This window comes from Canis lupus, chromosome 35 (assembly GCF_048164855.1).
Source record: "Canis lupus baileyi chromosome 35, mCanLup2.hap1, whole genome shotgun sequence".
Classification (NCBI taxonomy): domain Eukaryota; kingdom Metazoa; phylum Chordata; class Mammalia; order Carnivora; family Canidae; genus Canis; species Canis lupus.
The window spans coordinates 11,510,315-11,522,516 of NC_132872.1; the positions used below are offsets into that span (position 1 = coordinate 11,510,315).

At 38.4% G+C, this 12,202-nt stretch overlaps 1 protein-coding gene across 5 annotated transcripts in view; it reads left to right on the forward strand.

Moving 5' to 3' along the window:
- LSAMP (limbic system associated membrane protein) overlaps nucleotides 1–12,202 on the forward strand; it is a 637,815-nt gene that overhangs the window by 601,425 nt on the left and 24,188 nt on the right. For 2 of the 5 annotated variants that reach the window (XM_072812458.1, XM_072812460.1), the window contains exon 7: nucleotides 2,830–2,865. The exons of 2 other annotated variants lie outside the window; for them this stretch is intronic. In XM_072812458.1, coding sequence (XP_072668559.1) covers nucleotides 2,830–2,865 — 36 coding nt within the window. Of the gene's footprint in view, nucleotides 1–2,829; nucleotides 2,866–5,833; nucleotides 6,101–12,202 lie in introns of those variants that run through there. One more of the 5 variants, XM_072812462.1, reaches the window with a different exon arrangement.

A 12,202-nucleotide genomic window follows, 5' to 3' on the forward strand; every position in this document is an offset into this window, starting at 1 on the left:
CACATGTTAAAGGACACTCCTATCTTCCACTTTAGAGAAATGTGTGGATTGGTAAGATATTTTGAAGCAATTGAGTACAAAAAAAATAAAATAAAATGCAAAGGAATCTACACTGAGCCATACCACATCAGTGTGTAGGAGCTTTTCAAATTATCTTTTTAATTTTAAAAGATCATTAACTTGTAATCCTATACTTGATTATATTTCAAGTATTACCTAAGCAACCGAGCACCAGAGAGAGCCCTTAAAAGGAAAGCCTCCCCGATTTGTTTAGCAACCAATTTAAGTTATTATCTTGGGGGGCCCAAGGTTTAGATATATACATCACTTGATGATGCTAGTTAAGCCTTGGCCAAGCCTCTTAACCAGCTACTTCTTGATGTCACATAATAAAACAGTGTGAGCAGCTAAGGAACACTACCCACGTGTAGTTTGAAAGACTGGCTGCAAACTCTTGTATCTACAAGGGCTTTCTGTGGCTACAACAAGAAATGGATGAGCGTTGGGACCTGATTTAGTTTCAAGAATAGGTGTGGAATATGCTGAGTTCCAGGAGGTTTGCAAAACATCCACAATACCCATTGAAAAATAAAAGAAAATCACATCTGAGTTAATAAATTACCTTTATATATACACCTTGTAGTCAACTCTAGCCTTTGTCACTTAAGTTGCTTTTAATTCAGAAGTTTTTCTTGTTAAGTGTTAATGCCTCATTTATCTCATGGCATCCCAGCAGAATTAACCAATCACACACACACACACACACACACACACACACACTTAGCAGATAAGAACCTGATGACCTTACTAAGAGCCACAGCATTTATTTCCGGAGTCAACTTTAAGGCTCTGTTCCTAAAACCTTCCAATCAGCTACTAGGCGCTGCTGACTTCCCCAAATGTAAGCAGCCAAAAAACAAAGAGTATAGCAGCAAAGCTCCTGTTCTTCCCTACTTTTGAATGTCAAACATTGAAAAATTTTTCATTTTAAGTGATATCACTTCACTTTACACTCTTAAAAGAGCTGACAAATCCTGGCATAAATTATAAAATGAAGCAAACTGATGGTAGAGGAATAAGGACAAAAAGCTGGGATGGGAAAGCATCTAAGGAATAAGTCAATAGGATGGAATTAGAGAATGAGAGTAAGTAGCAGGGCACAGTAGGGCTAAGATGATGATAACAGGGTGGAGCTAAGATGATAACAAGCTGGGAAACGGTTGCAAAGGCAATGAGAGGAGGGCAACTGAAATGATTTTAGCAATATAAATGGTCTTGTGGAAATGAGGGCAGAGTGCATTTACCCAGCTGTGAACAGTATGATGAGAAAATATTAAGCTGAGTCATTTAAACCGTCTGAATAATAATAGTAATAATAAAAATAAAATACGGTAGATAGAGTATTGTATGGGACAGTAGTCTCCAACTGCTATATAAATGCTGAAAGCAGTTTAGCTATTTATTTTCAAAGCTGGAAACTTAATACCAAATAACCAATGGAGGTTTAAACCATTTTTCTACTTGACACTTGTGTAACTAAGACACAATTGTTCACTGTGCTATTATTGACCTGTTCCATCTTAATGCACTTAGGAAACTTTGGCATTTAAGCTACAACTTTCAGCCAAGCTAGAGAAAAGCTCACTCTGCAAGGGTTTTCTTGGCATCCAGATGTATTGAGTGCCCAAATTCCAGGCAAAATCTACTCTTTCTAAATTTATGGTACAAGATGGCAGGCACATCAAATTTGAATATGATTTTGATTTTGATTTATTTCAATTTATTAGTACTTATTTAACCAAAAAGCTAGGAGGGATATAAAGTATGTGCTAATTATATTGCCCTATAGGGTTTCAGGGCAGTAGGTAATACCACCTATCCATAATACACCATTCTGCCTCTCTGAAAGAGCCTCAGAGGAGGATTTAGAGTTAAACCTGGGGTTTTGATAAGATAAATAGAGGATACCTTAAAGCCTGAGCTCTGCGTGCACATTCAATTTATGATCGGTAGCTAGGGGATGGGAATGTGAGGGACACATAAGCTAAAACCCAAGGGTTCAAAAGAACACTTCTTACTCAACAGGATGTATTATCAAGTAAATTTGATTGGTTGATCAAATTTCAGGTGAGATTGTATTATCACAAGAGGGTGGTATTAAAGAAAAGACAAAATAAAATTATATCATGCCAATTTACTTATTTCCTTGGCATTACTCTTACACTGGTATTCGTAATATGGAAGTAAAGACCTGAGGGAAAAGTTGAATTAGTATTTCCCAAAATAAATTTTCCACATACTTGGCTAAAGCCGATATGAGCTGTAGGGCTCAGGGAAGGGAAAGGCATCCTTAGCTATCATGGGTCCATCTGTCTTGAGTTAAAGAGACCAGAACCAGGACTAAGTCGCATGACTGAACGTGATCACTACTAATTTAAATATCTTCAACCTAGCCCTGCAAAAAATCTGTAATTTTGGTACTCAGTTTTGTCCATGTAAGGTAGGATCCTGTTTGAGGGTTACCACAATAAAATGTTGTTTCCTACTCTAGCTAAATTTTTTTTAAAGGCTTTAGATTTAAAATTTTACTAATAGCTTTCTGATACTTTAGTGTTCGCTGAAAGAACAGACAAATGCCTTACGGGAGATATAATCTTATAAGCATGGAAATTCGTCTGTTTTATAATTATCTGAATAACTAAACATGAGCAAGATATCTTGCTCATGTTTAGTTATTATATATACATATAGGTAGATATAAATATAGAAAGAGATATAGATATAGATCGATATAAACTCTCCATGATGCTTACTATTTTTCCCCTTTAGAGCGTGTTTCACCCACAATCCCCCATCCCATTCAAGGTCAGTATGATTTTTATGACTGTAGTTCTGTTGCGGGGTCATTCTCCATCATCTATAATGTGCAAAACACACAACAAGGGATACATATTCCCAAAATTCACATACAAGAGATATCTTTTTTTTTCTTTAAACCTTCAAAAGAAAGTCAATCAATTATCCTATACAGGTTGATAGGCATGTAACAGATCTGTCATCTGACTTAAGTTGGTCAGTTGCTGGAGAGATGATACCAAGCTCAGAAAGCAATTTTCTCTTCAATTAATATGTATGACAGGTAACTGTGAACTCACATGTTTGGAACACAGCCAGTTATTTTCTGTAGCTCATAAAAATATGAATCCTCTAACTGACCACCCTCACGTTTGGAGGCTTACACAATTTGAATCTGAAGTCATTGATATTATAAAAAATGAATTTATCTATTGCTGTCAAAGTTTAAACTCAACCAGATTACGACATTAATATTTCTTAAAATCTTGGCCAAGGCAAGGGCTTTTCCTTTTAAATATAAGTATTTTAGAAAACAGAAATGAAAAAATAGTCTGTGTTCCTTTATACAAAACTTTCTACACACTCAAATTAAATTTTGCCTCCTACATCACATTTAGATGCAAGTTGCAGCCCCAGCCTTCCAGCTTAAGGCTATTTAAAGGCAAATTGGCAAATAAAATTAAAACAATACAAAAAATCTGAAATGAAACCAACCTACCATTGAAATTAAATTCCAGAAAAGTGATTTGCAAATAACACTCAAAGACCTGAGAAAAAATGGAAAGTAGGCCATGCGGGGCCTAGTGTGGAAAAAATAAATCCAATTAAACGAGATTATTGTATACACCATAAAAGAAGTGTGCTCAGAATTAAAGGTAGAAAGCTGCTGTTTTATAAGTTTGAAGATAGATCATGTATCATTAATACTCGTCCAAACTAAAAATTAGGCCAGAATTGGGTGAGGATATTCAGTGTCAATAATGTGATATTTTGCATATGTATGTATTCACATATATGCAAACTTATTTTAATTATATTTGCAATGAGGATTGCAGGGTTTCAAGGATCAACTAGACAGCTTAATAAAAAAGTTATTCTTAAATTTTAAGAAGGGTCCAAACTATTTTTAAAGAACTCTGTTAAATAAAATTGTTCCTTAAAACATTAATAAAATCTGTTTCTCATCTCAGCTACTAAAAATAAGACTTAAAATGTGCCTGTTTTTTAGACTTGACATGAGACTTAGTGTTCATGGAAAATATCCCATTTTGAATTCCTGACATGCCACAATTATTTTAAGACATTTATCTTCTAGTGTTGCTGCAGAGATTGACACCATTTTATCATGCTGCCATCTTGCAAATATCTTGATGTGACAAACACATACATACACATTTGTCCCAATGGACAACATATTCAAAGAGGTCATGCTCCACCCAAGATGAGCTTTGTACCTTGTCATATACTTCTGTGTAGAGCAGTTCTGCAGCTCCAAACTCAAATATTTATCTGATCATGCTTTATGATGTATATAACATGGAACAAAATGAAGTCAGTCACGATTCACAAAGGACAGCTGTTGAATATAGAAAAACAGTCTGGACAAGAAATGGAGCATGTTGGATTTTGTTGAACTTGGTATTTTCCCACAAACTGAATTGTTGATTGGAGAATGACCCTAGTTTGATGTTATGTTGTAGATAGACTGTAGATAGCTTCTTTAGATCCAATAGTTCTAGAGAATATAATTTATCTGACTACTAATACTTTGGGCTTCTGCTGGTAGAAATTGGAAAGCTGTTCATGGAGACTTGGGAGAGCCGATGTGTGAAGTTGGTAGAGAAAGATAATGCCCTGTTAAGTTCCCTGCTTCTTATAAAGACTTTAACTTTGTAGAAATCAAATCCTTTTTTTTCTCTTCTGCCTAATAAAGAGGGTAACCCATGTGAAATGCAGTTTTCTGTGAGAACAAATATTAACTTACACGATCCTTAACTCTTTTTTAGTGCTACTGGAGTACCAGAATATCTATGAAAAGCATGCTTACCTTACTTTGGGCATATTTCTAGCACAAAACACCTTCATTTAATTAAATACTGTATATTGTCATCATCTAGGTAGAACCCTACATTTCAATCCTGAAATGCCAATGTGTCTATGAGCAGCTAGTTGATGCAAATGGCCTGAAGGATTTTGAACCTATTAATTTCCTTAAGGTGTTTTGAAAATACAAGAAAGTTCCAAAGATCCTTTCCCGTCCACCCATCATAAAAAAGAGAACTTTTCTTCCTGTGTTCCAGTAATAGAAATACATGTTTAATTTCAGCTGCTTTATTGTTAATATCTTTCATTGGAGGGTCTCCCCGCCCCCACCCCCACGCTACATGGCTCATCAAGCTGACTGGGGATAAACATCAGAGTCGCAGCAGGAATGCAGTCCTAAACCCCTTCAAGCTGTGATTAAACAAAAACAAGGCTCAATAAATCAAATGTATTTCTCCTGGGTTTCCTTCATCATATTGCTTGATTTTCTGCAATGATAATAATAATACTGGAATTACACCAAAGGATAATTTGTATTGTCTGTGGCCAATCAGAAATTTTCAAATGTCCTTTCCTATTCGGCCAAAAACAAGACAAAAAAAAAAAAAAATCAATGTGCTTCCCTGCTTCTTAATCTAAAAGCTATACATAAATAAATAAAATAGTGTTACATCCTTGATCTGTTTCTGATAGGTGTTTTTCTCCATTAATTTTAATTTAGGTTTATTTATTCTGAAATGAGTCCTGAATTGCATATATTTGCATAAGTACCCCTGACTATATCACTGCAGAAAATCCACTGAATTGTAAAATGAGGAAAGAATCAGCTCTAAGTGATTGAGGGAACTCTTCTCACTTTGTTAGGCTTAAATCATTTCCTGAGGCCTCTGAGTCCTGGGAAGTGATAATACTGCTCTTGTCTCCTCCCCATAAGCTTACTTGTGCATAGCTTTTCGTGATGGAAGTACACCTAGAGATGCCTTCACATTTAGAAGGACTGCAGGTTCAAAATGAGGTGAAAAAACCAGCATCCGAAAGTTAAAATGAAGTAAAAGAAGAGGAAGGACAAGGACAAACTACCATTGTGTTGTTTTTATCACCCTCAAGTGAGGAATCCCCTTGAGTGTGGGACTCTCTGGGCTCAATCAGCCCATCCTTCTTCCACCACTGCAACTTTAAAAAAAAATTAATAACCCTGGAATGTGTCTCACTTGCTTGCCTCCCATCTGATTATTTATCCCAAGTGAACAGCCTTTCCATTCACTAACCCCGTGTGGCGAGTGGGTTTGGGAAATGTTGAGATTATCTTCCAGGTTCAGGCTTTGCACTGGGTTTGTTCACAGCTGCTTGCCATTCAATTCCTGTTTTTCCATTGATAAAACACATTGCACATGGCTGGGTTTGCATGATTAATACAGCTGTCTAAAGCTTTCTCAGAAAACAAAACAAAACCTCCCAAAATTAAAGTTTTAAAAAAATTAAAATCCAACCCACAAACAAACCAAGCTTGCAGAAATCTGAAGTCCACCTGGCATGTTTCCTCCTGAAGGAAGACCAGTGTCAGGAACAGCTAGCTAGCTTCCATCTCCAGTAGGAGGAGGCCATATACCTGCCCTCACCAGGCACTCTCAGATCAGACTCCATTGGGATGGAAGGAAACTGGGAGAAAAATCCTAAAATCAATGCTTTCTGTAGAAAGATAACTAGGTAATCTCTACAGCTTAATTTCTTTTCTGTAGGATGTTATCCCAGGTATCAATGAGAAAATGCCTCTTTTCAGCTCCTTATTATAACAGCAGTTCCATCTCATATAATAATAACAATAGTAAATAACAATAGCTGACATAGAGAGTGGGTTTCTCATGTACAGAGTTCTGAGGGGTTTTGTATGTATTAACTCAATTAATCCCCACAATCCTAAGAAACTAACATGCACCTTCTTCCACACTTTTTAATCATCAAAGTACACCCAGTCTACACCTCTTGGCATCCAGACACAAGTATAAATCTATAGTGCATTATAAATAACCATTATGTATGCATTTGTGTTCATTAGATAGCTCTAGTGAATTTTAAACACTCATCTAATTTATTTTATGTATTATAATGTTTATAGTACATAATACTTTTACCTTAATGTCCATACACTCTTACAAAGTCTGTTTCCAGGCATATCAACACAGAGATGCATGCCCAGCTCACACAGAGATTTATATGAAAGCATTCATCTTTAAAAACATGAGCAGAGCTATCTGGCATCTGCACATCTAATTTCACACACTTATTCAGGCTGATTTACATACACACCTCTATTAATCATGGATAATTACTAGCATTGTTCTCTTTAATTCAGTTTTTCCAACTGTGAAATGGGAAAGAAATTATATTTTCCATGCCTACAAGCTCAGAGTGGTTTTTCAAATAATATACAAAAGAGAGCTTCAAGTTCCTAGAAAGAAAGCACATTGAATTTAAAATAATCATACTCTGATACACATACTTCTTATAATTTTTAAAACTATTAATACTTAGAGACATACTTGTATCAGATTGCCTGGATATTAGGTAGCTACAAGTTCAGTGTTGGCTTCATTATAGTTTGACGTATTACAGATCCTCGGAATATCTGAAATGCCCACTGCTAGCAAATTTAAATACAGAAGTATCCCAAGCCCAAATAAAACACATCGTTTATTGTTTTTCGTCGGTATCATCATAGTAAGCTTACAGAATTTAATGTAAATTGTGCATTCTAAGTAAATATATAAATAAATAGTAGAAAAATCTACTATTCAATCTACTATTTCGTTTCTGTATCACTAAACCATTAAATTGTAGTCCAGCAAAAATTACATTAAATCCCCGGAAGTTCGTCCACACTAAGGAATTGGGGGAGCATCCATACCTCAGCCTAAAAATGACCCCATCTCCATTGGAGGAGACTCCCTGCCTCATCCTGCATGAATGCAGTTGTTTCAAGTGGGGTGTGGACAAGAGTTGGCTCTCCTTGCCTCCTGTGGTCACCCCAGCAGACCCATTGCCCCCAGGCCTGATGACAGCTATTCCACCCCAGCTTTGGTACATGAATCCTCCATTAGAGATATTCACCCCCACACCATAATGCAACAAACCCTATTGCTACCCAGGCCTCTCTTCCAAACTCCCTTGGCTCCAGCAGCACCTGGAGACAATACCCCCTGCTCCCTCCACAGTGCTGCTCTCCATATCCACCCAGCTTTGACTCATCTCAGGGAATATTGCCCCTGGGCCCTGGCTTAAGGCTATACTCCTGATCTCTTTGCTCACCCCAAGGGCCCTCTCAAAGCCCACTGTCCCCTCTACAACTCCTAGGAGGTACCATTCTTCTCACTGTGGGTCCTGCCCCTGCCTAGCAGTGTCCTAGCTCTCAACAGCTTAGGGAAGCTCTACACAGAGTAACCTGGAACCAGGCACAGGGAAATTTGGTATAACTCAATCAGTGTCTCCAACTATGTAAGCAATAAAGTCTTAATAAAGTATTCTGGGGTGCAGGTTGTTCTGCAAAAAAAAAAAAATCACAATGTTCTCTATTGTGTGACGTGTGCGCACCACACACACACACACACACACACACACACACACTCATACTTACAGTGAATGTTCATCATGCACACCTCCACCTGTCAGATTGATCCAAAATCATCACTCTAAAGAACTTGCCCTTTTTTCTGGTCAAAGGTGTAAAGCACATCCCGGAAAAGGTTTTCATTTTCAAACACATCTCTCCTTTCCCACTAGTAGGTGGGGGGGGGGGGGGGGGGGGGGAAGAGGGGCTTTGCTTTTACTGATAGTACTTGGAAAGTAGTGTTAATACAAGTTTACAGCAAAATCATAAGCCCTGACTAACACACATGAAGATCATTAAGAGCTGACATTAATACCTGATGACCATCTCTGATTCCCTTATGGGGAGCAACAGGCTGACTTCCTCCTGATTTTCTTCAGTGGCTGGGAACCAAGTAGGATGGCTGTGTCAGTACTTCACCTAGAATCAATACGTCACCTGCCAACACAGTGATTCAGACCCAACTGTAACAGGCATATCTCACTGTTGAATCCATTTCTGTGCCTTACTCTTCTCAGCTCTGCACTCTTCCTTCTGCTGTGTCTCCTGAACAATTCTGGTTCTCTCCCTGTTAAAATTTGCCAGCAAGAATAAACTTGAAATTTATTCACACTATTATTTAAATGTCCAGCAGCGGCTTGGAAGTGTTACCTCTCTCAGAATTTACATTTAGCTTCAAGCTAAATGGCTAAAAATCTCACAGCATCAATTTAAAGGTAGGAGAATTTTTTGTACAGGGACCCTTTTCTAATGCTTTTTCCTATTTTCCTAGTCTGTTTCTGCCTGTACTAGTCAGATTTTCCTGGTGATCTCCCTGTACTTAGGCTTTGCTGTGCTATGTAGATTTCTAGAGCCAGCAGGGATTTGAAGATGAATATTTTTTTTTAAATCCCAGCTCCCACTAAATTTTAATTTGATGGAAATATTTCTCTTCTATGAGCTTTATGGGAAAAAAAAATCTTTCAAAGTAACAATTACATTTGGGGATTAAGTTTAAGTAATTGACAGTCTTGTCTTTTTAATTAAAAGGAATAAAGCTGCCTAAGAAGAGCTCAGTGAGATTTGCAGCAGAAAATGTTGGCATGATGCCCCCAAAGGGTAAGAAGACCAGGATCAGGAATGGACAGAGAATGCTGATGCGTGTCCCTCTGGTCTTTAGAGTGCACCCCCAGCAGAGCTTGCCCTGGTGCTGCATCAGTGTGCCATTTAGCCGGAGGGTAGCATTGTGTTGTGAGGAGCATTGCTGGGTGTAGACAGGAAGGAGGTCCTTTCTTTGGGAGCTGTGCTCTAGGTTCAGAGACATCGTATGGAGCAAGAGCCCTTGAAGGAAGTGGCACTACTTAGAGTAAAAAAGAATATATACTCTTCCAGGAATCGACGGTCTCAGCTCCTGACAAATGCCCTATTATAGCCCCTCAAAGTATAAACTTGAATTTTAGCCTGGCCTGAGGCTCTCTTTCTTTTTTACCTGAAATTCGTATTCCTGCTCTCTGTACTTCTTGATTTTCTTTTTCTGTGTATTTTACACCATATATACTTTTCTCGTTGACATCCTTCAAATAAAACCAAAGAAAAGGTTTTGATAGTATTAGCATTCACTTCTAAACACTGGTTAGCAGCCACGTAAGCAAAGCCATTATCCCATCTATCTGGAGGACGCATCTACTTCTGAAGAGGCAAGATACAAATTAACCTTAGTAACAACTTCCCTTACACAGTCACTCCAGCCTCACAGTGGTCTTTCATCATCACAAGTCATTTGTAGGTATTAAATTAAAGGAGCACCTCCATCAGGGGGAAAAAAATCAGCTTAAGTGGTCCCACCTTACATCTCCCCTTGTACACTGCTGTGAGGAAACACACCTGCCAAGGAAGAACACAGCATGACATAATGAGTTTGGAATTCCAATTTAAGGTGTTCATACGTACCCAGATGTATGATGGGAGTACGCAGGCCACTCGCTAGGACTCCACTGAGAATTGTCAGCTTATATCCACCGCAAATCAGTGGGGGGAGAGACTTTACAAGTCATTTATCACGCTTCCTAATTGGACCCTGGGGAGCCAAGCATCGCTGTAGTTTACTACACTGTTTTGCTTATTACTATGCTGATTGTAGAGGAAAACACTTCCCACACCTCTGTAACACATATGTACGTTTTAACCCCTAGACATCACCACTGAGTATCTACTATAAATCATAGCTGTCCATCCCTTCTACTTTATCTGTCCTACGCTTGTAACAATGGTTCTAAATTAACCACTCACCTTGCAAACCTGGCAGTTCCAGGATGACTTTTTAAACTGCCTAAGAGACATTGTTTGGGGGCAACAGTAGCATCCTGTGGATTTAAAAAAATAAAATAAAATAAAAAAGGAAATAGCTGTGTCTTGGCCAACTGTTCATTCTGTGTACCATCCCATCCTCTATAGGCCACAAAACACCAAGCATGCCCAGCCATGTTCTATGTTGGAAAATTGCTTGGCCATTCTAAAATGTTTTCTTGATTATATGTGCAGAGTTCTATAACTTGGAAGCAGGGAATGTTTGGAGAACAGAAACAGCTATAGAAAGAAAGGAAAGAAAGAAGAAAGGGGGGAGGGGGCGAGAAAGGAAGGAAGGAAGCAGAGAAAAAAGTAACTAAATAATAAGGAAGGAAGGAGAGAAGTGGGAAAGGAAGGAAGAAATCAAGAGGTATCTTGCATGTTGAATCACAAGTTAGAAAGCAACTTGGGAGATTTGTTCTATTTTCCTCGGTGGAGTTCCAGAACACAGGTAAGTTCATCATTGAAAGCTGCTCATTGTTGCCGTGCTGAAAAAGAGCAATCTCATTCACTGGAGGTTGGTCTTCCCTTAGAGAATCAACCCTCCCCTGCTAAGTCGTTCCATTAATACTGTGACTCCTTGCTCTGTGTTAAATGTACTCTCCACTTGCTTTTGCTTTGTAGAGTTTCTTTTAGAGTTCACGTTTTCTTTTTCTTGAGATTTCTAACCATTAGGAACACCAGAAAGAGACTTCATTCTCGATGGGCAGTGCAAGGAATTTCTGGCCCAGCAATGCACAATATTTTGATTACACCATTCATTCACTCAAAAAAAATAACTATCCTAGTGCTTGCTATGTGCCAATCTCTGAAGCATCGTCTTGGGAGTGACTGTGGAGAACAAACAAGACACAGCCTCTGCACTAATAGAGCTTACAGACCAGATGGAGCAAATGGACTGCTGTGTTAAGCAGTCACAAAAAAAAAGTCTGCTAAGCTTAACATACCTGTATAGTATTCGGGGAGCACGGGACAGGGACACCTTAGCTAGCCTGGACTCATCAGGGATGGCTTCCAGGTGAAAGGGAACTTTATGGTAGGTAGCACTATGCTGGATGAGTTTTCTGGAAAAATGCTGAAAGCCTCTTATCTGGGAGAACATCTAGAGAAAACTTTTCAGCCTCTCAACAGGGAGGTTTGATGGTAAATTTTAATTTTAGTTGTAGGAATGGTCAGGTTGTAGGGAGCCATCAGTATTTGCAAGGAGCTGCTCCAGAACCTGGTGGTGATGTTATATTTGGAGTCAATGACACAGCAGGAGTATGAATCACTGAGGCATCCTGGCACTTTAAGTAATGAAGTCACTTGGGAAGGGTCCAAAACATAACTCCCTTTACCAAGTTCTGGACTGTGGTGGTTAGGGCCATAGAGGTA